A 27,426-nucleotide genomic window follows, 5' to 3' on the forward strand; every position below is an offset into this window, starting at 1 on the left:
CAGAAGGAAATGTGATTCTGCAGCAAATTTCTGAGATTCAAACTGGTACAGAGCAAATCAGTACAAAGCAGAACACGGGCCCAAGCCAAGCTCTTCTTAATCATAGAGCATTTACCTGAAGAAGGTTCCTCTTTTCCTTGATAGTAGTAGTGTTCCTTGGTGTCAACCCTGCCAAGACTGAGTGACTTGAGAGATAAGACATGCTTATATAGTGTTTTTGGGCTTGGCTTGTAGTCTCATTCAAGGAAGAATGAGGCTTATGCTGGTCCAACCAGATGAGCCAGGTTCCACCGGCGAGGAGCAGGACAGGGCAGCCACCCTGAAAAGAAAAAAGAACGATACTGACAAGTCACATGAGCAGATGCAGTTTTATGTCATCGCTGCCTTGTGAGTTTGTGTGATTTCTGATTAAAAAGGATTCAATTTATAGTCAGTAACAGCCTGCTGTTCTGCTTTATGTTTGGATGGGATGCAGCTATTCTCTTCAAGATCTGCTGTAGTCACTTTGCTCTTTTCAACTTTCAGAGAATGTTTCTGGTGAAAACACAAATAAACTGAGCTCAAAGATAGAAGTGACCTCTAATGATTGACAAGATATGCATTTATTCATTAAAAAGGAAACTGGAAGATGCAAAAGCAAGGCAAGTTTATGTGTATAGCACCATTCATACGCGAGGCAATTCAAAGTGCTTTACAGAAAAATAAACAGAGGTAAGAAAATTACTTTTGACTCCTCTGGAACCTCTGGAGATCATTGTGGAAAGACGGATTCTTCATAAAATGAAGAACATTATGGAGGACCCTGAGCATCCTCTTCATGAGACTGTCCTACAACAACAGAGTGTCTTTAGTCAGAGGCTTCTTCAGATCTGCTGTAAAACGGAGCGCTACAGGAGATCCTTCCTGCCCACAGCCATCAGCATCTACAACGGCTCTTTGAAGAAACCTTCATAATATGAGCTATAATAACATTTAATTTCCCTTTGGGATTAATAAAGTATTTTTGAATTTAATTGAAAACAACATTAAAAACAACCAATACATAAAAAATATAGTAAAACTTAAACAGCACCTAAAAATGAACATTAAATGCAAACGTTACATACCTGCGACAAGTTGGAAATTAACTGATAAAGTAATTTCTGACCTTTTATGGGAAGCCTGCAGTGGAGAGTGATGCAACTCTGAGATGTATTTAGGCCCAATAGTGTTCAGTGCTTTATAAACCAACAATACTGCAAACTCCTTCCTTTTACAGGGAGCCAGTGCAGTGCTTTAAGGTCTGCTGTGATGTAATCTTGTCCTGGTGTAGGTCAGGACTCGTAGTCCTGACCTACACCAGCTTTCTAATAGATTCTTAAAGGAAAGTAGGAAAGACTTTACATGGTTGTTACAACTCAGGTCTGAGTCCATGATGAAACACGTCTCTTGCATTTTCTGTAGACTTAAGCCTCAGTGAGTCCGAGTGCTTATTTCTAATCTTGCATCTTTCCTGCATAATGCAGATTTTGAATAAAAAGTCAAGAATGTAGCCTGGAGGAATGCCACATGTGATTCATTTTAACAAAATAAAACAAAGTACATTTGATCAGAAGACAGCTCAAAAACCATTAAGTTCAGGTTCTTTGCGAGGAAAAAATCTAAAAAGTCAAGGAGATAAAATAACTATGAATGGAAATTAGTCATATAGTGACTCATTTCAAATGAGTCACCTCACAGCAACAGTCGACTACTCTGCTGTGAAACAAGCACATTGCACTGCCACAACCTCCCGTGTTTATGTGTATGTGTATGTTTACATATGACAGACAGACAGACAGACAGACAGACGGACAGACAGATAGATAGATAGATAGATAGATAGATAGATAGATAGATAGATAGATAGATAGATAGATAGATAGATAGATAGATAGATAGATAGATAGATAGATAGATAGATAGATAGATAGATAGATAGATAGATAGATAGATAGATAGATAGATAGATAGATAGATAGATAGATAGATAGATAGATAGATAGATACTACTGGTCAAAAGTTTTAGAAACATTTTCTCACTTAATGGGTCTCTTTATTTTCATGACCATTTAAATTGTAGATTCTCACCAAAGGCAACAAAACTACGAATGAACACACATGGAATTATATAGTAAACAAAAAGTGTGAAATAACTCTAAACATTTTTATATTTTAAATTCTTTCAAATAGCCACCCTTTGCTTTGATGAATGCTTTGGTGTCTTGGGATTCTCTCCATGAGGTTCATGAGGTGGTGATTTGAAAAAGCTTTCCAAAGAGTCTTGAAAGAACTTCCCAGACATTCAATGAGAAACGGCCAAAGGTTAATGTTTATCATTTGTCATTACAGCACAGGGTGGCTACTTTAAGGAATCTAAAATATAACTTTTTTAAAGTTCTTTTACAATTTTTTGTTTGCCACATAAATGCATGTCTTCATTCACAGTTTTGATGCCTTCAGTGAGAAGCTACGTACAATGTAAATAGTCATAAACATAAAAAAAACCATTAAATGAGAAAGTGGTTCTAAAACGTTTGACTGGTAGTGTATATTTAAAAAACTCTCAGTTGTTTTTACATATTGTGGTTGTTGTTGAGGACCGATCTTTGATATTCGATGTGAGCGATGGAAACCGAGGTCAAATTCCTTGTTTGTTCTCACAAACTTGGCCATTAAAGTTGATTCTGATAATTACAGAATTAAAAAAAGGCAATTCCATATTAAGTTAATCTAAACATACATGGATACGAATGGTAAGAGATGTTGGGATACTACATAATTTGAAAGAGAATACATGTTAAATAATAGTGACCTGAGAACAGAGTCTTGAGGAACACCAGATGCTCATTGTTCACTTAGATTTATAATTACCAAATGGCACAAAGTGCAGGCTTACAAATAAGATCTGAACCACTTTAGCTCATTTTATGACAATCTCATTTGTCAGTCTGTCAATTAGTATTTTATGATCAAATGCCCAACACAGCACTGAGATCTTTTGGATGTAATGCTATGTAATGTTATATCATTTAAAACCTTTTTTCAATACAACAAACTGCATTTCCAAGGACCTCGGCCAAAAACATGAGGTTAACACAGGCTTGTAATTATTGACCCAACTCGATTAAGTTTATTTAAAAGAGGTAATGTCACTGCAATTTTCAAGTACTGTAAATATGTTCTGCAAAATTTCAGATGCAACACAGCTAAAAACAAGGAAAACACTTGTAGCCACCATGTCAAGGCACAATAATATTTGAGCAGGATCAACACATTTAGCTTCACCCGTGTTCGTGAAACACATCAGTAAGCACAGAAGACATTTTTTTTAAAGCACAAGTTTTATTTCTGCTGCTCTTTCCACAAGATACCAAATTACTTTCAAACAAATTATCTAACAGGTGTTTCTGGAATTCAGGAAGGTGACAGAGAAGATTTCAGGGAATTGAAATGTTTCTGAAAAAGCTGAAATTGTTAGAAGAAAACAAAATGCAAACTATAATTTCCTTGTTCAAAAAAGGCAAAGATATACTAATTAGCCAGTTTTTAATGCAGAGAACATTGAAAAATTCATGAAAAGACCACTGAAACTGGTTTTCATTTTAATCTGCCTCACACAATAGTCTGGACTTCCCCTTTATGGTTCAGAGTGAGAGATATGTGACGCTTCCAGTTCGACAATTAACACAGAAACAGGATGGATGAGTATGAGCAACAGCTTGTTTTTTATGATACCTGTTGAGCAGCAGGAAGTTGAAAACAAAACTCAGCTTCAGAAGCTGAGTGATTATTTGGCTGACATGGACAACATTCATTCAATAAAACATTACCTTCATGATTTCACATTATGATTTCTATCATCTCACTAATAAAATAACTACAAAAATAAAATCAGTGATCTTACCCTACAGTTGGAAATGGTATAAATACTTGCTTTTGAAACAATTAATAGTTTATAATGTCACAGCAAATACGTATGTAAAAGCTGAACATCACTAATTATGGGGTTATTTTTTATCTATGAAGAAAAATAACCGGAGATTAAAACGTTTAGCACTGTAACATGTTTCTACAAACATGATATAAAACAAACATTTACAGTGCCTTGCAAAAGTATTCAGCCCCTTTGAACTTTTCAACCTCTTGCCACATTTCAGGCTTCAAACATAAAGATATAAAATTCTAATTTTTTGTGAAGAATCAACAACAAGTGGGACACAATCGTGAAGTGGAATTAAATTTATTGGATGTGTCAAACTTTTTAAACAAATAAAAAACTGAAAAGTGGGACGTGCAATATTATTCGGCCCCTTTACTTTCAGTGCAGCAAACTCACTCCAGAAGTTCAGTGAAGATCTCTGAATGATCCAATGTTGTCCCAAATGACTGATGATGATAAATAGAATCCACCTGTGTGTAATCAAGTCTCTGTATAAATGCACCTCCTCTGTGATAGTCTCAGGGTTCTGCAAGCAATCATATTGAAATAGAAGAAGTATCAGACCACTGCAAATCTACCAAGACCCGGCCGTCCCTCTAAACTTTCATCTTGAACAAGGAGAAGATTGATCAGAGATGCAGCCAAGAGGCCCATGATCACTCTGGATGAACTGCAGAGATCTACAGCTGAGGTGGGAGAGTCTGTCCATAGAACAACAATCAGTCGTACACTGCACAAATCTGGCCTTTATGGAAGAGTGGCAAGAAGAAAGCCATTTCTCAAAGATATCCATAAAAAGTCTCGTTTAAAGTTTGCCACAAGCCACCTGAGAGACACACCAAACATGTGGAAGAAGGTGCTCTGGTCAGATGAAACCAAAATCCAACTGTTTGGCCACAATACAAAACGATATGTTTGACGTAAAAGCAACACAGCTCATCACCCTGAACACACCATCCCCACTGTCAAACATGGTGGTGGCAGCATCATGGTTTGGGTCTGCTTTTCTTCAGCAGGGACAGGGAAGATGGTCAAAATTGATGAGAAGATGGATGGGGCCAAATACAGAACCATTCTGGAAGAAAACCTGTTGGAGTCTGCAAGAGACCTGAGACTGGGACGGAGATTTATCTTCCAACAAGACAATGATCCAAAACATAAAGCCAAATCTACAATGGAATGGTTCACAAATAAACGTATCCAGGTGTTGGAATGGCCAAGTCAAAGTTCAGACCTGAATCCAATCGAGAATCTGTGGAAAGAGCTGAAGACTGCTGTTCATGAACGCTCTCCATCCAACCTCACTGAGCTCGAGCTGTTTTGCAAGGAAGAATGGGCAAGAATTTCAGTCTCTTGATGTGGAAAACTGAAGAGACATACCCCAAGCGACTTGCAGCTGTAATTGCAGCAAAGGGTGGAGCTACAAAGTATTAACGCAAGGGGGCTCAATAATATTACACACCCCACTTTTCAGTTTATTTGATAAACAAGTTTGACACATCCAATAAATTTCATTCCACTTCATGATTGTGTCTCACTTGTTGTTGATTCTTCACAAAAAATTTGAATTTTATATCTTTATGTTTGAAGCCTGAAATGTGGCAAGAGGTTGAAAAGTTCAAGGGGGCCGAATATTTTCGCAAGGTACTGTACATGTAGTATTTCCCTTTCAAGGCTGCATAAATTAAAATTAGTGGTGATAATGTGGTATAGACATGTTTGGATGTATAAACTGATATGAGCACATATTAAATAGAGGTCAAACACCAAACACAAAGGTGGACAGGATGTAGAGGGCGGCTTGTCAGGAACGGAGTTGGCTCACAGCACTGTTGGTATGGCAGTGAACTCGATCCCTGCACCGTTCTGCCAAATCAAAAGAAAGGATACTAAGTCCTGAAAGACATGACAACTGTTTCAGGATTTCTACACAAGCACATTTACACACATGTAAGATTAGTGTGTGCAGGAGAAACAAACATGCATACACCCACTCATACCAAAGTGCAATTGAGAGAGACCAATTAACCTAACAGTTATGTTTTTGGACTCTGGGAGGCCTAGAACATGCAAACTCCATGCAGAAAGACCTCCAGGCAGGAGGCAAACCCTGGACCTTCTTGCTGCAAGGCAACAGTGATAACCACTCTACCACCGTTTATGGTTATATTTAATAACCAATGTTTTTAAATATAGATATGATAACCCAGGTTGCAGGTTTTTAGTAGTTTTTCAGGGTTTTTTTCATGGAACAATTGAATTGAAATTCCACAGCAGAATGACAACAAAAGTACCAGAAATATTTTTTTTTCTTGTCATTGGGTTGGAAACTATGTTTATCTTTAGTGTAGAACCTAAAAATAAAAATAAAATGGTGGTTCCTTAAAAATGACAAAAAAAATTTTTTTTGTAGACTTTTATTAAAAATTATGTTGTCTGTTTTCGAAAGGTCATGTAACATTTGCAGCTTTAAACAATTATTTAGCTGGACAGATGAGGTTGGTCTAAACTAAAAAGGACAGCAAAGAGGCTCATGGTAACTCTGGAGGAGTTGCAGAGATCCACGGGACAACAGTCCACAAATCAGGTCCTTATAAAAGAGCGACAAGAAAAAACCCACATCATGCTACAGGGATGCTTTTCTTCAACACGGAGAGGAAAGCAGACCAGTTCAGAATCTGTAAGAAGACTTGAAATTTTAGGTTTACAGTTGCTCTCCATCCAATCTGACTGAGCTTGAACTATTTTGCCAAGAAGAATGTGCTGAAATCTCTAAATGGACAAAGCTGGTAGAAACATGCCCCAAAAGACGTAAAAGATGGTCTTAATCAGTAGTACTCAGGGGGGCTGAATACAAATGCATGCCACACAATTCAGATTTTATTTGTGAAAAATCCTTTTCCTTCGATTTCACAATCGTGCTACTTTGTGTTGATGGATCATATAAGTTCCCAATAAAATACATTGACGTTTGTAGTTGACAAGACAAAATGTGAAAAGATTCAAAGGGTGTAAATACTTTTGCATTGCACTGTAGCTCCTCTATATTTTCCACATCTAAACCTGCGTTTCTAGAACAATACCTACTTTCTTCCCACTCTCCTCCCTTCTCTAAAATCTAAGTCGACTGTTTCAGATCATCTGTCAGTTTCTTCAGAACACTGAACAAATTTAGGCCTCTTCCAACCACAAGGGTGTGAATGTGTTTGTCTACATGTTGGCAAATGAAACTGATCATTTGACCTTGTGTGCCTATAATTAGCTGGATAAGCTTTTTAATGATGGGATTAATGGATAAAAGCATTCTGAATAAAGGGGAGCTGAGGCAGACATGTTCGCTGTGGGAAAGGAGTAACAAACTGGAAAGTTCACTACATCTTATTTACCTCATCATCATCATCAATATTATATTCATCATATTCATTTAATTCTCCAAATATGGTCTGAAATGAACAAGACAAGTAATTAATAGGCAGAATTAAGGCATTGGTTTGATTTAAGTGAATTTAGGTTTATGCTGGAGTTTGTAGGAATATGGTAAACTGTTTACCATGGATTTGCTGGTTATGTTCGAAGTTAAAAACTCCACCACATCCTTGCTACCTGCAGCTTGAGCCTGAGACAGATAAAGAGGGTTATTCGATTTTATGAATTGAAAAGTGTAATCACAGCAGCCCAAGTCTCTCTCAACCCACCACTTCAATAGCCGTCTTTCCGTCGTAGCCTGGCTTGGTCATATCTGCCCCGGCGATCCTCCAGATATCCAGGCCGTCTTTATCACCACTCGCCGCGAGGCTGACACACAGAGTATTGCACTTTTATTAAAGCAAAATACGGAATGAAACAAACTGAGGGAGAAGAAAAACATTTTCCTGAAACTGAGCCAACACATCAATGGAACAAATCAACAGATTGGCAGATGCTTTTTCTTTGTCTTAACTGATAAAGCACGAAAGGCTCTGAATAGGTCTTGACACAACCAGTTGAGTATCTTGTGAAGACAAATTACAGAACCCTCTTTGTGCGCTGTGGAGATGCAGATTTGGTCCAGAACTATGCAGCCAAGCCGCATTCTTACATTATTTTTTGTAACACTTGAATAACTGGTTGGATCTGTGTCAGCTATGCAGGATGGGTCAGCATGGCTAGCGTAGCGACCAACAAGTGTGTGCATCTGCTTGTGTACAGTCTGAAGACATCCTTCTAGTCCATCTGACCTGCACAGCTCAGTTCCTGCTTCTTCCATCTGCTCTCTTGAGAAGTGGGCTCCGGTCTTTCTCAGCAGCCTCACGACTTCCTTGTGCCTAAACAAGATGAAAGTACAGATTCCCAGCAAGGTCACATTTTCACTGTAGTTCACTGGTTTAGTGTAAGGCAGGACAATAAGGAGATTTTATACATCTATTGTATCTTTTTAATGTCAGCTCATTCAAAATGCCACCACCTCACTGGAACAACTTTAAGTTCTTATAAATTAAATGGTTTAAAATGATAAATCAACAGATTAAAAAATATTAATATTAATATCATATTTTATGATTTTAATGATTTTTGATTACTCAGAAACATATGTCTACTTCTGCCTGTTTCTTACCTTTTTTAAAGTGTTTGGAGAAAAAAAAAAGGCTCCTCTTAGAGCTGAGGAGCCCAAGACCTCATTTTGTTTAATGTCCAACATAAAAGACCTTTTATTATTAGTGTGTCCTTCACAGTGTCTGAAGTGTCAAAAAAAGCTTTCCTATCTAAAGTATATGATCCAACTCTAAAGCTGCGGTTCGTCTATATTTGTTCCTAAGTCATTCAGCTTGAGACCATCTTCAGTCAGAGGTTTCTTCAGATCCACTGCAGTACTGACTGCTACAGGAGATCCTTCCTGTCCACAGCCATCCCCATCTATAACAACTACTTAAAGAAACTTGTATGAGTTACAACACTTAACTTTCCTTTGAGATAAATAAAGTATTTCTAACTGAATTGAATTTTTAAAAGTTGCTGTAGAACTTTTAGTGCCTCCTCTGATGCACTTATCTCAAGTTGTCCACAGACTGTCCTGTACCTTTTTTTTAAATGTGTCAAAACCTATTTTTATTACATTTTTTACATGTTTTCAGGTAAATTCAGCTAAAATACAAAAAGGAAAATATGTAGGTTGAAAAACAGACAACGTTTTAGGATCTTAAAGGTAACTTTTGTGGTCAGGTTGAAATCAGTTAATTCAATTTTACCTGAATGATGATTATCTTGTTGCTTTTTTTATGTTGTCTCACCCTATCTGAAACAGATTGCTTCTAAAGCACATTTGATTTTAATTGTTCATAAGAACCAACACTTGAAATGTTTACTCTGAGATTATTAAACACCTTTGTGCTGGTGTAATGTTAAATTACTTCACAGGGATGCAATATTTGGCTTTGACTACTTCCAAGGAAATATTGGTTCACACTTATTTTATTATGCCGTTCAAAGAGTTAATGTGGCAGGAGTTGTTGTCTGACAAGTAAAGACATGTTCCTTATCCCCCACATTGAGCCACCCACACAGGAGTCACCTGCAGGGACAGTCACTGTGACAAGACACAGCAAGTTAAGCCAGATATCTACAACTGTTCACCTCTGAGCTCCACGGTCCATAAAACAATTGTTAAAGACAACAGGGCAAAATAACAACAATCAGTTTATTCTTTAGGTTATGTAAAGTAACATCCACAGAAACTCATGGAAGGACAAAGAAGTCTTGTAAAAGAAGAAACAAACTAGTATCTTTCATCTGTGAAACTGGGAGCGAGCTGGTAGGACTGGTTCGAAAGGCACGCCTCACATTTGTTCTTCAAGCTTCTGTCTGTGTGACTTTTAGCTTTTCCTTATATGGACGTCAAGCTGCAGTGTGAAATGTCGGTGGCAAAATACATCAGCAGTACAGACAGTGCCTCCAAGCCTCAGTTCTGTTGGGTTGCTAACAGTCCATTACAGAAGGGTTCTGCCGACCAAAGCTGTACAACATTCTGTAGGACAGGTTCAGTAACAACAGGTGCCTGTGGCCCGATGGATTACTCCACTATCACAAAGGAAACAAGTCCACGCTTGCTGTGCCAACCGTTAAAAGAGCCATGTGGTACAGCTGTGACACATACCTTTTCCCCCCTCGGGCCTAATTATCGCTCCAACATGGAAACATGAAGCGTGGCTATTCACTAGCAAACATTCAGAAAGATTTTAGGGGGAAAATGAAGGCGCTTGTAAACGCAGAGACTCTCTAAACTGTCAGATGACAATTAGCCTAATTAGTTTGTAATTATTGTTGGCCTCTAAACTCCATTATGAGCCTCTCCTCTGATTTTTTCCCCCACTAACAGAGACGCTTTTCCCTTCTCATTTAAGCAGAACCAAATTCCCTGCCTCGCAGCAGCTCGTTTAATGAAATCTCTTCTATAGCAGCTATTAACAACATGTTTTCAGAAAAACACTTCAATCTCTGTGAGGAATGACAATTGTTGCTAATGGCTAAGAGGGGGATTTTAAATATCTGCAACTTCATAAATTTAATGAGCAGATTAAAAACAAACACATCAGCACTCGATGCGCTTTTACCTGAAGCGCACGGCGTTGCACAGGGGCGTGTCTCCATAGCGATCTTTGGCATGGACGGAAGCTCCCTGATTGAGCAGGTATTGCACAAGTCTGAGGTGACCCTCGCAAGCAGCAACATGCAGAGGCGTGCGTCCATCAAAGTCACCCAGACGCAAGTCGCTTCCCTGTAACACAGGAAAATCAGCACACAGCCACACAGACTGACCTTTATTATAAGCAAACTGGCTACTGTTGTAAATAAAATAACACATGTACACGTACGGTTTTATGTAATATGACAGCAAACCTCAGTTTGAAAGTTCTTAGCTGTATTTTAAAAAATAACTGTGGAAACTTAAAATACTGGCTTTAAAGACACTATCCAGTCGTGTATTTTCTCCCCACTAACAAATGTATAGTATGGATTTACACATCAGGATTTTAGTGATTTAGTGTTGTGAAAATGTAAACCCTGTGCAAACCTGTGCAACTCAATTGAAAAACAAACTGAAATCTTTTACAGAGAACACATTTTTTTAAACTAGCAAGATATGGTTGCGTAAGTGAGCAGACTGTCCTAGAATATACACTGCTCAAAAAAATAAAGGGAACACTTAAACAACAATATAACTCCAAGTAAATCAAACTTCTGTGAAATCAAACTGTCCACTTAGGAAGCAACACTGATTGACAATCAATTTCACATCCTGTTGTACAAATGGAAAAGACAACAGGGGGAAATCTTTGGTGATTAGCAAGACACTCAATAAAGGAGTGGTTCTGCAGGTGGGGACCACAGACCACTTCTCAGTACCTCTGCTTTCTGGCTGATGTTTTGGTCACTTTGAATGTTGGTGATGTTTTCACACTCGTGGTAACATGAGACGGACTCTACAACCCACACAAGTGGCTCAGGTAGTGCAGCTCATCCAGGATGGCACATCAATGCGAGCTGTGGCAAGAAGGTTTGCTGTGTCTGTCAGCGTAGTGTCCAGAGCCTGGAGGCGCTACCAGGAGACAGGCCAGTACACCAGGAGACGTGGAGGACGCCGTAGGAGGGCAACAACCCAGCAGCAGGACCTCTACCTCCGCATTTGTGCAAGGAGGAAGAGGAGGAGCACTGCCAGAGCACCGGAAAAATGACCTCCAGCAGGCCACAAATGTGCATGTGTCTGCACAAACGGTTAGAAACCGACTCCATGAGGATGGTATGAGGGCCCGACGTCCACAAATGGGGGTTGTGCTCACAGCCCAACACCATGTAGGACGCTTGGCATTTGCCAGAGAACACCAGGATTGGCAAATTCGCCACTGGTGCCCTGTGCTCTTCACAGATGAAAGCAGGTTCACACTGAGCACATGTGACAGACGTGACAGAGTCTGGAGACACCGTGGAGAGCGATCTGCTGCCTGCAACATCCTTCAGCATGACCGGTTTGGCGGTGGGTCAGTAATGGTGTGGGGTGGCATTTCTTTGGAGGGCCGCATGACCCTCCATGTGCTCACCAGAGGTAGCCTGACTGCCATCAGGTACCGAGATGAGATCCTCAGACACTTTGTGAGACCATATGCTGGTGCGGTTGGCCCTGGGTTCCTCCTAATGCAGGACAATGCTAGACCTCATGTGGCTGGAGTGTGTCAGCAGTTCCTGCAAGATGAAGACATTGAAGCTGTGGACTGGCCCGCCCGTTCTCCAGACCTGAATCCGATTGAGCACATCTGGGACATCATGTCTCGCTCCATCCACCTACGTCACGTTGCACCACAGACTGTCCAGGAGTTGGTGGATGCTTTAGTCCAGGTCTGGGAGGAGATCCCTCAGGAGACCATCCACCGTCTCACCAGGAGCATGCCCAGGTGTTGTAGGGAGGTCATACAGACACGTGGAGGCCACACACAATACTGAGTTTCATTTTGACTTGTTTTAAGGACATTACATCAAAGTTGGATCAGCCTGTAGTGTATTTTTCCACTTTAGTTTTGTGTGTGACTCCAAATCCAGGCCTCCATTAGTTAATAAATTTGATTTCCATTGATGATTGTTGTCTGATTTTGTTGTCAGCACATTCAACTTTGTACAGAACAAAGTATTCAATGAGAATATTTCATTCATTCAGATCTAGGATGTGTTATTTCAGTGTTCCTTTTATTTTTTTGAGCAGTGTATTTCAGAATTAACCACCACATTTAAACTCAGTTAACACTTGCTATCACCTAAAGTGCCTAATAAGCTTTTCCTGATTTTTTCTTAGTCGCATCCTACAGCAAAAGCCATGGGAAGTTTCCAAAGCATCAGACGGATCTCACTGTCAAAGAGGTATCAGTCAGAAGAAGAGTACAAAGTAATTTCCAAGGCATTTGATCTACCATGAAACACAGTGAAGACAGTCACCAAGGGAAGAAAATGTGGTGCAACAGTGACATTATTAGGAACTGGACATCCCTCCAAAACTGATTTTTTTTCATGCAGGAAACTGTGGTACAGTCTGATGAAACCAAAGTTAAACTTTTTTTTACCATGATAATAAGCGATGTTTGGCCCAAAAACATTGTCATACCCACAGTGAAGCATAGTGGTAGTAGCATCATGGTTTGGGTCAGTTAGAGGCAGTTCCAAATATTGGACAACATTGGCACACAATGTTCAGGCTTTGCTAGAAAGGTGAAGTTTAATTAGATCTTTTACTGCGACGATGACCTACAGCACACGTAGGAAAGAATAGCTTCAGCGGAAGAAGATTAAAGTTAGGGAATGAGCTAGACATTCAGACCAGAATCTGATTTTAAATCTGTGGCATGATCTGGTTATTCCCGTACATTTTCTGTGAAGATTATACATCTGTCTGCCTGGCAGTTGAGTTCGGCAAAGGTAATGAGGCATGCAGCAGGTCTGAAGGGAACACTGTTGCAACGTGAAAACTGTCTTAATGGAAAACATTGACCAGATCTTATAATTCCTATTACAACTCGGCTTAAAATGATAACTAAGGATAATGAAATCTGGCCATTCCAATCTGCCCTGTTCTTCACAAACCTCTTCCATGTGTTTTAAAGTTGCCAAAATTCCTGAAATCCATGAAGTGTTTTTAGACACAGCTCAAACGTATTCTGCCGCCACATTGAATACACGAAAACACCTTTAAAAAAGCCATTTGAATTAAACCACACAAATAAAGAGTGAAAAATGATATACTCAAAATCCTCTGATACTCAGTTGCCCCACACCTTATGTGATGTCACAAGATGCATGAAGCTTGAGTTTCATCAGGGTAGATTTTATCAGGGTTAATAATAACTTCTAACAAAAAAGCAAAACAAATAGAAAGACTGACCATGGTTGCAAAACCTTGACTTTTATGGCAAATTATCAGTGTCTGACCTCAAATAGTGGACATGACCTTTCTACCCAAACATGACAGGATAAGAGAGGTCAAAATGCTTCTCTACTGACGTACAAGGTTATTGCTAAACTGTGTTTGAAGCTTTTGTCAACAACAACAAAAAAAACCATATTGGTTTAGGAAGAATGATGAAAGCTAGAATGTGCTGAACAGTTGTGATAGGGTTGCTTACCATTTCTTTAAGGGCTTCTAAGGCCTCTGTGTCCCCAATCTTAGCAGCAGCACATGCCAGCGAAGGAGTTAGGGCATCACGTATGGCTTCCAGCTCCTGTTGGACATGTTGGATATGATTAAATGCAGTTATTGTGTCATGTCTAATGGTAAAAACTACTTGATGTCTCTGGTACCCTAAAGCAACGTAGCCCATTCAATCTCAAGTTACTTTTTTGTCTTATAAAGACCAGTTTGTTTGTGAGGCACTGACTGCAGTTGTGTGCCATCAAAGCCATTCAATTCATTGCCAAAAAAACTGCAATGGATTTTTAAATACTTTTTATCATCACTTTTTCTCACTTTCGCAAACAAATACTACAAAGTATTGGGAAAAACATTCAATTCCATATCATTCATCACTAACACAAACCTGAATATACAGTACAGACCAAAGGTTTGGACACACCTTCTCATTCAAAGAGTTGTCTTTATTTTCATGACTATGAATATTGTAGCTTCACACTGAAGGCATCAAAACTATGAATTAACACGTGGAATTATATACTGAACAAAAAAGTGTGAAACAACTGAAAATATGTCTTATATTCTAGGTTCTTCAAAGTAGCCACCTTTTGCTTTGATGACTGCTCCGCACACTCTTGGCATTCTGTTGATGAGCTTCAAGAGGTAGTCACCTGAAATGGTTTTCCAACAGTCTTGAAGGAGTTCCCAGAGATGCTTAGCACTTGTTGGCCCTTTTGCCTTCACTCTGCGGTCCAGCTCACCCCAAACCATCTCGATTAGGTTCAGGTCCGGTGACTATGGTGGCCAGGTCATCTGATGCAGCACCCCATCACTCTCCTTCTTGGTCAAATAGCCCTTACACAGCCTGGAGGTGTGTTTGGGGTCATTGTCCTGTTGAAAAATAAATGATGGTCCAACTAAACGCAAACCGGATGGAATAGCATGGCGCTGCAAGATGCTGTGGTAGCCATGTTGGTTCAGTATGCCTTTAATTTTGAATAAATCCCCAACAGTGTCACCACCAAAGCAACCCCACACCATCACACCTCCTCCACCATGCTTCACGGTGGGAACCAGGCATGTAGAGTCCATCCGTTCACCTCTTCTGCGCCGCACAAAGACATGGTGGTTGGAACCAAAGATCTCAAACTTGGACTCATCAGACCAAAGCACAGATTTCCACTGGTCTAATGTCCATTCCTTGTGTTCTTTAGCCCAAACAAGTCTCTTCTGCTTGTTGCCTGTCCTCAGCAGTGGTTTCCTAGCAGCTATTTTACCATGAAGGCCTGATTCACACATTCTCCTCTTAACAGTTGTTCTAGAGATGTGTCTGCTGCTAGAACTCTGTGTGGCATTGACCTGTTCTCTAATCTGAGCTGCTGTTAACCTGTGATTTCTGAGGCTGGTGACTCGGATGAACTTATCGTCCGCAGCAGAGGTGACTCTTGGTCTTCCTTTCCTGGGGCGGTCCTCATGTGAGCCAGTTTCTTTGTAGCGCTTGATGGTTTTGCGACTGCACTTGGGGACACTTTCAGTTTTCCCAATTGTTCGGACTGACTGACCTTCATTTCTTAAAGTAATGATGGCCACTCGTTTTCTTCACTTAGCTGTTTTTGTCTTGCCATAATACAAATTCTAACAGTCTATTCAGTAGGACTATCAGCTGTGTACTGTATCCACCTCCTGCACAACACAACTGATGGTCCCAACCCCATTTATAAGGCTTGAAATCCCACTTATTAAACCTGACGGGGCACACCTGTGAAGTGAAAACCATTTCAGGTGACTACCTCTTGAAGCTCATCAACAGAATGCCAAGAGTGTGTGGAGCAGTAATCAAAGCAAAAGGTGGCTACTTTGAAGAACCTAGAATATAAGACATATTTTCAGTTGTTTCACACTTTTTTGTTCAGTATATAATTCCACATGTGTTAATTCATAGTTTTGATGCCTTCAGTGGGAAGCTACAATATTCATAGTCATGAAAATAAAGACAACTCTTTGAATGAGAAGGTGTGTCCAAACTTTTGGTCTGTACTGTACATTATTTTGGGTTTCCTGAAATAGACCAACACAAAGTAGTGCATAATTGCAAAGTGGAAGGAAAATGATAAATGAGTTTCCGTTTTTTATGTTCAGGGTTGTTGTCCCAGTGGAAGGTGAACCTCTGACCCAGTGTTAAGTCTGTTGCCGCCTCTAAATGGTTTTCTTAGAAAGATCACCCTGTATTTACCTCCAATCATTTTCTCTCTCACTGCTGGAGAAAAGCATCCCCACAGCATAATGCTGCCACCACCACGTTTCACTGGAGAGATGGCATGTTCAGGATGATGTACAGAGTGTGCAGTTTCCATATGTAGCATTTTTATGATGGCCAGAAAGTTTAATTTTGATCTAATCTTAAATTATACGAAGGTGGACCCGTATTTAGGGGATTTCTGAAGGCACAGGGTTTTTTTGGGGTATCAGATTAAAGGGGTTTGAAAATAAAAACCCTTTTCTCAAGCTTCTTTGCAAAAGATAAAAAAGAACGTAATATTTTTCTACCACTTCATAACTATGCACTACTTTGTGTTTGTGAAAAACATTCAAGAGGCATCAATACTTTCACAAGTCACATTATCGCCTTAAGCATGGTAGAAAGTGGGCCGGGGCAGGCGAGTGAACCAATGCAATAATTTTCACCTGTTTCAGCAATGTTTCTGCTGCAGAGTTAATCTCTTGAGGACTAAGTCTAACAGTTTTGATCTATTTAGCACATAAACTGTCCCTCCAGAAAAATGTCAAAGACTTTTCTACACTTTGATAACAATTGTAACACACAGTATTTATTTTCTGTAACACTTCATTGGTTTAATGTGACACTAAGTGAAACAGAGCTGTCCTGTCAATTCAAAAGAAAAAAAACACCACTAAGAGAAATGTAGGGACTTAGGACTTGATTGTCTACTGATTTGTTGAAAATCCTGTTTAGCTGTTACAGGGTTGTTGCAGGTGCGTAGGTGTGTGTCTGCCTACCTCCTTGCAGCTAACGCTCAGAGACTTGGCAATGACCTGGATGAACCTGTTGTCGCTCAGACACAGTTTGGCTCCTTCGAGGTCGGCGATCATTTCACCTCGCAGGTTTTGAGACATCAACTGGACAAGGGAACAAACAAGTCTTTACCTTTCAAATGTTTTTATTTGAAAAGTTCACATCAACACCAAAAAAAAAAAATCAAGCCTTTGCACAAATAACAAGTGGTGACCTTTTTCTGAGCATCCAAAGTGAGTTCTTTCTTAGCCAGAACGTAGGACAGTTTTGACAAGGCAGCTTCAGGAGTCATGTCACTGCCAGTTATCAGGCCTGCATCCATCAACACCTACAAATTCAGAGGAATAAGTAACTTGCACAGCATATTTAATCATACCCTTGGTATACTATATTTAAAAAAATAAACTAGTATTTATGTATATGATCATTTAAATAATACTGGAAATACACATGAAATAAATGTAAAATTCTTCAATTGTTTCAATAGTTCAACTCTGTAGGTCATTGAGCTAAATGTGAAATTATTCATTTAAATGTATATCTGTGATATGACTGAAATATACATTTCAGAAATGATTTAAACTGTTGTTACCAGTCATACAGGATGGTAAAACACCAGGTAGGATATAAGGAAGGAAGGAAGCAACGCAGGAAAGATGTGAGGACACAGCTAGAAAGGAATGGATCTTTGACACAAAGTAGAGAAAGAGGGATGGAATGATACAAGGGAGGAGAGAAGAAATGAAGGAAGGACAAAAGGTCAAAAGGATGGCTGGACACCAGATAGGATGTAAAGAAGGACACAAAGTAGGATAGAAACAAGGAAGGATGAAATGTAGCGCGGGATGAAGGGCACAAGGTAGAACAGAGGGACAGATACAGAATGTAAGGATACAAGGTAGCATTGTAGCAAGGAGGACACAAGAAAGGATAAAAGTAAGGATAGTAAGAAGTACAGAATGTAGGATGGAAGGAAGGATGGATGGACACAAGGAAGGAAGGAAGGGAGCAAAGAATCACAGATTTTCTAAACAATGTGATTAGGAATAAAGTCTGGAAAAATTTACATTTTCCAACTCTGATTTAACCACACTTAAATTAAATTCCAGCCCATTTAGGAATCCCATATTACAGCTGTGAGTAAAGTGATTGGTCAGCAGTTGATCTGATGTGCAGATTAACCAATCAGATGTTAGGATCTTTTTGAGTAGCCATGGTGACATTTTAAATTATTTCATGATGGACTGTAGCACAAGAAATATGAAACAGTAAAATAATTATATATGTATTTAGTAACACATAATGAATGTAAAATTATATATCTGGCCAATTGGATGGACTTTCACAGCAGTTGATGCCAATGCCTGTTAGAAATTTTAATGAAGAAAATGCTAAAGCCTAACAGTGATGTGGACATTACAATGAAATAAAGAGCGAGTCAAAATAATATTCAACAATGATAATGCAAGTGTATATTTTCCTGTTATAATACAGCCCTGAGCACTGAATAAAATCTCCTACCCTTCCAGTGGCATAGGAGGCTGACACAGTGCCCCTCAGACACTGTGTGCAGTTGACTATGATGACACCAGCGTCGGTGGCCTTACTCAACTCCTCCAAAAGGTCAGGACGGTTATCGGGAGCATTTCCACTTCCGTAGGTCTCCAGGACAATGCCCTGCATGGGCGGCTGCAGGAAAGCCCTGACCTGGAAACAGATGTGAGTTAGCTCAAGTTAAAAACATCCCATATTAACAACCGAATCAACTGCATAGCATCAAATTGAGAAGTTAGTATTCCGTGTAATTCTTCCTGCAGTGCTTTTTACTCTTATGCACGGGACCATTCGCTCTACTAAATGCCCATCTGGTGCCATCTCTAAAACCAGTATCTCAATCACTGGTTGGCTGGCAGGCACTGGGAGGCCCTATAGCACATCATTAACCGTGGCATACGACTAGAGCAGCAGATGACTTCAATGGTAGGAAGGAGAGCAATTAATCTGAAGCCATTAGTGAGCATAAAGTCACTTGGCAAATAGTGTGAGGAGAATGTGACATTTAAAGTCAGTATTTTTTGGTATAATTAGTAGTTTGACAAAAAAAAGGTCTGACACAGACTTCAAATCACGTTTCGATACAATGGGGGTGGTGTATATGCAGGAGCCTGGAGCCTAATCACAACTGTGTCTCATGAAGGCCTTTAAAGGCTGTAAGGAAGCCTTGATAGCAGAGCTGGCGAGAGGGAGCAGATTGAGACAGTAAAGGAGCCCCGTCCCTGCAAATTCTGCAGGGGGAAGCTCAGCTAAATGGTACAATGTCAGCAGCATCCCTGCCTCTTTACAGGGTGATTGGACATGGGCCATGACTTTCTCTCATTTTTCTCTGGCCAGAACTTCCACTGCAGTTGACAAATGAAGTAACAGAAGAAAGGTAATTACATAAAAGTAACTGTGTTTTATTACAGTTTGACAAAGAAAATAGTGTTTTACCTTTAGAAATGAATAATTTAATACCATGTTATGGATAAATAGTTCACACCAACACTGTTGCCATGAAGAACTGACTCCTACAGAAGTCAGTTGATGCAGGGCTGTGACTACCTTGCTGAGTGAAACAGAGGTGGGCTGATTTCTAACCCCTTCGCCAGATTGGTGCTTTCACCAAACAACTGGAGACTGCAGAAAGGTACCTTTATCCCACCTTGAGGTGTTTAGTGAAAGATGCTTGACTTCTCCAAACAAAATTCTTGTCATTGTGAGCAACTAGCTTGATCTTTTGTCTCTTTTGACCAGACTTTTTCTTCAAAAGGCATTGGCCTTTTAGGTGTGAGCTGATTCAAATTTTAATTAAACCTAAGGTGGGGATTTTGGAGCAGGCGTTGCTTTCTGTGCCGAACCCCTCTCCTTCCTTGTTGATGTAATAGTCACTTCACTGTAGATGGAGAAACTGGTGTTCCAGGATCTTCTAGTTTATAATGAGCTTCACGCTTGGTGGTTCTTGGGTTGTTCTTAAACATCTTAAAAACTGTTCTTTCTTCAGAGGAAAGGGTTTGGGTTTGATGAGTAAACTTTGACACAGTTAGGTGTGTGAGAACACTTAAAAAATGATTTTGCAATGGACAAAGTAGGCTAACATTAAACTTGGAAAATGGCCCAGACCTAAACCCTATTGGGGTTGATGGCTAAAAGCCCAGATAATGCCAGGAAGCTAAACAATTTAAATGAACTCTATTTCAGCACAAAGACCTGTGACTGAGCAATACACCTGCAAAAAACACTAAAACTGCCTTAGTTTAGATAGAGAACTGGTGGTATTGACTTTCAAAGATGTTTGGAAAGCAGATAGAATTGCCACCATAAGGGCTTTGGTACCACCAGGATGACAGAAATCTAATGTTCTTACTGTTGACGCAGTGATTCCTGGGAACAACCTGAGCAGACCCACGTTCCTGTTCAGCTCAGTTCTGACTTGAAACTTTGCAGTAGTGTTTGCCCTCCACACAGTGTCCCAGTTAACTGAAGCAGAAAAGAAAAGAAAAGATCGATTTAGCAAAAACCACAACAATTGTACATATTCAGTACGCAGAAGTATTTTATCTATGACTAACTTTTAAAATCCACTTCAGCGGTGGCTAGAGGAGCCAAGTTGGGAGAAGTGAACGCGTTGAAACTCCCGGTATCCACCTTAGTCACACGATTTCCTCTGTAGAGTTTGTTGTAGAAATACAGGCACACCTGGGAAAGAAGAGACCTAGTTCATGACCAACATTTGCTACAGATCCAATCAGTTTGTAAATTCTCTGTCTTGCACTTCTTTCTGCTTACGTATTGCATGTTGTTATTATGTATAACAAACAAAAGGCAAATAATAGAAGACTGGGGGAAACAAATATCTAATTTTGGAAGTAGAAAAATCAGAACAACATATTTTGTGTACAGTGTTTTTCAAAAGCATTGACACCCATTTCTTTCACATTTTTGTCACATTACAAACACAAGCTTCTGTGTATTTTATTGGGATTTAATGTGACAGAGCAAGATAACGTAGTACATAACTGTGAAGTAGATTAAGAAAAGTAAAACATGGTTTTCAAGTGTTTTACATGTAAAAATCCTTTAACCTGACACGCTGAAATAAAATCCAGTACAACCATCTGCCTTTAGAAGTCACATGCAGTGCATCCGGAAAGGGTTCACAGCGCTGCGCTTTTTCCACATTTAGTTATGTTACAGCCTTTCAAAATGCTGCAGAAATCCACAGCTCAGGTGGACCAATCTGTCAGCAGGGCAACTATGAGTCGTATGCTCCACAAATTTGGCTTTTATGAAAAAGAGGCAAAAAATTGTCGAAAGAAATGCTAGAAGAATTTCTGCTTGCAGTGTCTCTGACATAAAAGAAGTCGCTCAGGTTAGATTAGATGGAAATTAAACTTTAGGCCTACATCCAAAAAGCTATTTGTGGCAAAAGACTAACATTACACAATACCCTGAAAATGTCAACCCAACGGTGATACATGATGGTAGCAGCATGGTGCTGTGGATGTCCTTTTTTTCAGAAGGACCAGGTAAGCTGGTCAGAGTTCATGGGAAGACGGATGGATCTAATCGCAACATCAGGTTAACTTTGGAAGATAACCTGTTAAGGTTAAGGCAGAAAAGCAACTATAAACACACAGCCAGAGCTGCAAAGGAAGAATATTAATGTGTTATGATGGCCCAGTTAAAGCCCAGGCCCAAAACCAATTAAGGAACTGGCAAGACTTGAAAAAACTCTATATCCAGTCAGTTTCAGTATGAGCTATCTTTGCAGAAAAGAATGGGCATAAAGTTCAGTCTCTAGATGTGCAAAGCTGGCAGTGACAAACCCAAACAGACGTTGACCTTGATAGCCCTAAACATACTCAGCAAGAACAAATACCTTCTCTCGCACAGGGCTGCCAAATCAAAATTACATTATTCTCCTCTTGCTGTCCTGTTTTGTGAGTTCCTGCTGAACATTTTCTTGTTTGGTGTCTGACCACTATTCCAAATAAAAGCTGCAGTAGGAGGCAGCCTTTATTGACAACTTTTCAAGAGTTCTTCACTTGAGCTCTTGTAAAGTATGAAATATCTTGGCCACAAAGAACTTTCTTTGTTCCTGTCTTGTTCTTGGGACCTTGAGTAAAATAACAAATTACTCACATGTCTAGGCCCTAAATGCAGGATAAATACAAATGAATGGACTTTCATTTGTAAAATGGGCACAGAAATCCCTGATCATCTAGATTTCCATCACATACAGCCACACAAAAATTTTAAAGTTTCACCTGATTGATGTAAAGTTTAGGTTTAGGTTCACATGTGTTGCACAATGTAAATTCAGAAAGCATATTATTCATGTAAGGTCCTCAAACATCTAGGATATTAATATTCTAGGATTAAATCACCAACAACCTGTCAGGGGAACAAACCACTCTGACTGAAATGATCGGCCCTGACAAGACATCATTCCTGCTAAACGTCCTGCGGAACATTCAATGCTTTTCCTGTTCTGTTAACTGCTGTTTAGTGTTGCGAAATATCTCTTGTTCATTAGAAAGCAACAGTTTCACACACCGCTCTGATGTACACGATGTATTCTCTCTGCATATTACCATATACACTGTATATTCACTGAATTTAGACGTTCATCCAATAACTTAAACACACTAAAATTCTGAGTCACAGCAAGTCCTCTGGTGTCATATTTCAGGTTAACAAATAAAGCCAGGTTATTAAAACATTTCAATCTATAGGGACTTTCCAAACCTCAGGAATGACAAAATGGCCCGCAATTAGCAGCGCTCCCAGCAGGTTGTCTCTGCCATCATTCCTCAACTCATAGATCGGCACCTAAATACAGAAAGTAAACACTAATTATGCAGGAACGTTTCATGAACTGGTTGGTTAAGCTCTTGAAGACCACAGGTCTTACCTGAGAACCAGTGAGAACAATCGGTTTCCCCAAATTCTCACACATAAAGGACAAAGCAGATGCTGTGTAAGCCATGGTGTCCGTGCCGTGAAGGATCACAAACCCATCAAAGTTTTCATAATTTTTCTAGGGTGAGACAATTAAGACAGGTGGCACAATGAGCACTCATGTTACCATGCAATATTTCTTTGTGTATCCTCTTAACGTTCATGAGGTAGATAAAAACTGCCTTAAAATAAAGACAAGTGTTTGTCGAAACAAGTGCATCTGAATAAATTTTAAATATCATCAAGAAATTCAGTTATTTATATATTTCAGTTTAAAAACTCTTTATATACATTCACTACATACAGTAACATATCAAGCGTGTATCTCAATTAATTTTGATGACTGTGAATTACAGTTTCTCAGAGAATTAGAGTAATTCATAAGACCAATAAAAACAGAAATGTCTGGCCTGCGTAATTATGGGGAAGACTGTTGACAGCTGTCCAGAAATTGACATCCACAATAGGTCACTGCTAAAGAAGCTAGCTATTCACAAAGTGCTGTATCCAAGCATATTAATGGAAAGTTGAGAGGAAGGAAAAAGAGTGGTTAAAATAATTGAACAACCAACAGGGATAACCACATCAGATTCACAAGACATGGACTGGAGCTGGAGTCAGAGCTTCAAGAGCCACCAAACAGATCTATCCAGGGCATAGGCTTCAATTCAGCGTTTTACCCGAGATATACTTTTTCCTTCCTCTCAACTTTCCATTAATATGCCTGTGGACCCTTTGTGAGTCCACAAACAGGACAGATCTTTTGTTGTTCAATGGTCCCAATTCCTATTTACTGATTAAAGTATATATTTTTTATTTTTCATTTGAAAAGCAAGTTCCTAGAATCTGGAGGAAGAGGGGAGAGGCACAGAATCCACTTCGCTTGAAGTCTAGCGTAAAGTTACCAAATCTGGTAATGATTTGGGAAGCTAGGGCTAATTGATCTAGTTAATAAAGCTAAAAAAAAGCCCCAGCCAAGAATCAAGTGCATATACAGTACAGTCAGTGGACAGACTTTATTGTACGGGAAACATTCTGTTAAAAATGCCTTTTTATTGATCTCATGTAATGAGATTTAAATTACTAAATTAACATTTTGATGATAGTTTAATTTAAAGAGATGCACCTATAGATGTACCTCAATGTCTTTGCCAATTCGGCCCCAGTCATCCGTGGTCATGTTGGAGGAGTCGAGCAGAGGATTGTACTCCAGGATCGTGTAGATTATCCTCTTATTTAACTTACTCGGCCTTAGGACAACAATTTACAGATTTAATATATAAGGACAAAAGTCAGTGCAAACACATTAAATGCATAGTGTTAGGACTAATAATTAAATATGACAACATAAATAATTATTTATGCTCATTCTGGTCATTTTTGTATTTAAGTTCTGATTAAAGAAAGGAATAAGTTTAAAAGACAATAGAAAGAGTCACTAATAAAAAAATGAGTTAGTGGAGAGACACAAAGTGTTTGTCTTGTTTTCAAGCTGCCAAAACCTGTTTCAAACACAAACAAGGAATCCTACTGGTGGAAAATCGCGGTGTGTCGTCATGTGGGTATGGAGAATAGTGTTCGGACTCTGTTCTCGGTTTTGTAAACTCAGAACCTGCTATTCAACTTTAGAAAAACAACAAAACTATTTTAAAACTTAAATTTAAAGAGGGACAACACTAATTTTATACTCCTTTGGCATTTCATGTATGATAACAGGAGAAAAATATATTTTCCTCATTCATGAGGCTGGAAAGTCTTGCGTCACCTTTAAGTGGAGTTAAATTCAGGCAACCCAAAGAGCCCCACCTGCAACACTCACATGTAAAGCAGCGTGACGGCCTCATCAGTAACTGGTTTCTCTTTTAATCTCTTTTTTTAAAGAACCAGGGTGTGACTCCCCAACTCCCACCCCTACATTATCAATGGTAGCCATGTCCCATGGAGATAGGAGCTGAAAGGAACAGCAGGGGGAAGAGCAGGCGGGCCCAAGCCCATCTAACCAGGGGTCTTCAATGCCACTCTTCTAATTAGCCTCTCATCCGCACACAACCCTGTGACATATGTTGTTGATACTCTGAGAGGTAAAGTAGCAGAAGAAAACCCGATTCGAATGACAAATTATTCATCTTTTTGGCCTAAAGTGCATCAAAGCTGTACATTTGCATACTGGTGCTAGGAGGCCCGATACTTTAAGAATAATAAACGTGTGTATTGTGTGTGTGTGTGTGAATGCATAATATGAATGAGGTTGGGGGTTGAAAGTGGACGGTCTTAGCTTGCATATGGGACAAATTCGGCTTATACTGTTGATGCTTAAAGTAAAGGAGTAAACATCAATACTCGTAAAATACAAATAGAATTAGTGAAAGAACTTAGTTTTTTCAGTAATTTCATTCAAAAAGAAAAACTATTTAAGCAGAAAATAAATCCCTGACAGATTTATATTTCAAATTATTTTCCTTCAACCACCAGTTTGTTGCTAATAGGAAATAATGCAGGCATCTTTCAAAAGATAAAACAATGCAAAAATATATATAAACATGTATCTGTTTTCATTTATATTTCATTAAATAAAATAGCATGTCTAAAGTTCTATCTTTACCCTTCTCAAAAATCAACCAAGAAATCTTTTTTTGGTATTACAGCAACCAAAGCCTTCTCATGTTGATCAGCTTTTTGCATGTCTTGGCTAATATTTTAATTATTTTAGATATATTTCTTTCTGTCTATCTATCTAGTTGGAAGGCCTCCTTGCTGTCACCCTAATCTTTGACTCTCTTCACAGATTCACGATCAGATTCAAGTCTGAACTTAAGCCGGGCCACACTACGAAGCATTAGAATTACTTACAGGGTGACGAAACAAGTTGGCAAAATAAAAGATTACTTTACACCTAAATCTGCCAGGGGTATGAATAACTTCTGGCTTAACTGTATTATATAGATTTATTACACACAAAATCATATATTTCAAGCGTTCCTTTATTGTATTTGTTATGGCTTTCACCACATTTTTTTCTTTCACTAAACTTTCCATTCTGTACCAGTGACTTTTTGTAGCTTATCCTCCTTGTTAAATGTCTGCCTGACAACCAGCGGATTGCATAAGCCATAACTTAAAATCTCTGCAATTTTCTATTAATCTATAATAATATTCAAATTAAGTGAGACACTGAGTTTTCATTAACTCTAAGCCATAATCATCAAAGTGAACAGAAATAAGACTTGAAATACATCATTCTTTTTGTAATAAATCCATATAAGATGACTTTTTGTATTTAATTATTGAACAAAAATTTTTTTGGGATCAAATTCAATTCATTGAGATGCACCTGCATGCTCATAATTCTCATTGGCTGTGAAAAGTTGTTAATCAGCTTGGAGCCCGGTCAGCTTTCATTCATGGTCAGCATGCATGCAGGACAATAAGACAAACTTTAACAAACATGCTGATCAGCACATTATTGTTTGGATTTCACAAACTGATGCTCCAAGGAACATTAGATCATCTCAGCCCGGGTAATTATCTTTCACACATTAAAGCATCTGGCTTATTGGAAACTCGGCACACATTAGCAAGTGGAGAGTGGAGGGCATTAAAAACATTCAGCCCAACATTTTGTTGAATCTATTCTCCTTCTGGCCAGCAGAACATTTGGCCTTAAGGATGCCAGAGACTTTCAAGCACGGTGAAGGCACACGCCATGCTTTCAGTTTTACAGCACCGAGGAACCTGGAGACCACCGAGGGGCGTTGGCTTTCTGTTGGGGTGACAAATGTAAGTTAGGGTCATTAGAATTAACTTAAACTTTTTCCCCCAATGTGAAAGTGAATTTTGGGGCATAACTCGAAGAGATAAAACAGTTAAGTGAGCAAATTATGTAAAAATGCTACATATTAGGCATAAGCAAATGTTAGTAACGAAAGAACTAACATTATTAGATGATACTATGATTATAGTTTAACTATAAAAATTGTATAATAAAGAAAATTAACTGTACATTAGATGGTAATGTTTTTAGTGAAAAACAATAACCAACCTTACAAGATGTTAAATGGCTCTTTCCCTGACACCACATTAAACAGTCAGTCATTTTCTACCGCTTATTCCATAGTGGGTCGCGGGGAAGCTGGTGCCTATCTCCAGCAGTCTATGGGCGAGAGGCGGGGTACACCCTGGACAGGTCGCCAGTCCATCACAGGGCAACACACAAACAACCACACACACACTCATTCATACACCTAAGGGCAATTTAGAGTGACCAGTTAACCAAACTGGCATGTCTTT

The 27,426-nt window shown here is 39.2% G+C and overlaps 1 protein-coding gene across 4 annotated transcripts in view; it reads right to left on the minus strand.

Moving 5' to 3' along the window:
* Positions 1-5,495: 5,495 nt before the first annotated feature.
* The window catches only part of aspg (asparaginase homolog (S. cerevisiae)), a 30,175-nt gene continuing 8,244 nt past the window's right edge, over positions 5,496-27,426 (minus strand). Inside the window, exons 3-18 of one of the 4 annotated variants that reach the window (XM_047345339.1) lie at positions 26,864-26,899; positions 24,278-24,389; positions 23,093-23,218; positions 22,927-23,010; positions 20,748-20,874; positions 20,543-20,655; positions 18,661-18,846; positions 17,354-17,467; positions 17,124-17,243; positions 14,101-14,196; positions 10,549-10,712; positions 8,179-8,265; positions 7,657-7,756; positions 7,512-7,577; positions 7,348-7,404; positions 5,496-5,827 (exon numbers count right to left, since the gene is read on the minus strand). In XM_047345339.1, the coding sequence (XP_047201295.1) occupies positions 5,783-5,827; positions 7,348-7,404; positions 7,512-7,577; positions 7,657-7,756; positions 8,179-8,265; positions 10,549-10,712; positions 14,101-14,196; positions 17,124-17,243; positions 17,354-17,467; positions 18,661-18,846; positions 20,543-20,655; positions 20,748-20,874; positions 22,927-23,010; positions 23,093-23,218; positions 24,278-24,389; positions 26,864-26,899 (1,633 nt within the window). In that variant the 3' untranslated portion in view covers positions 5,496-5,782. The other 3 variants (XM_047345343.1, XM_047345342.1, XM_047345341.1) reach the window with 3 other exon arrangements.

The sequence above is a fragment of the Girardinichthys multiradiatus genome, chromosome 19 (genome assembly GCF_021462225.1).
Source record: "Girardinichthys multiradiatus isolate DD_20200921_A chromosome 19, DD_fGirMul_XY1, whole genome shotgun sequence".
Classification (NCBI taxonomy): Eukaryota; Metazoa; Chordata; class Actinopteri; order Cyprinodontiformes; family Goodeidae; genus Girardinichthys; species Girardinichthys multiradiatus.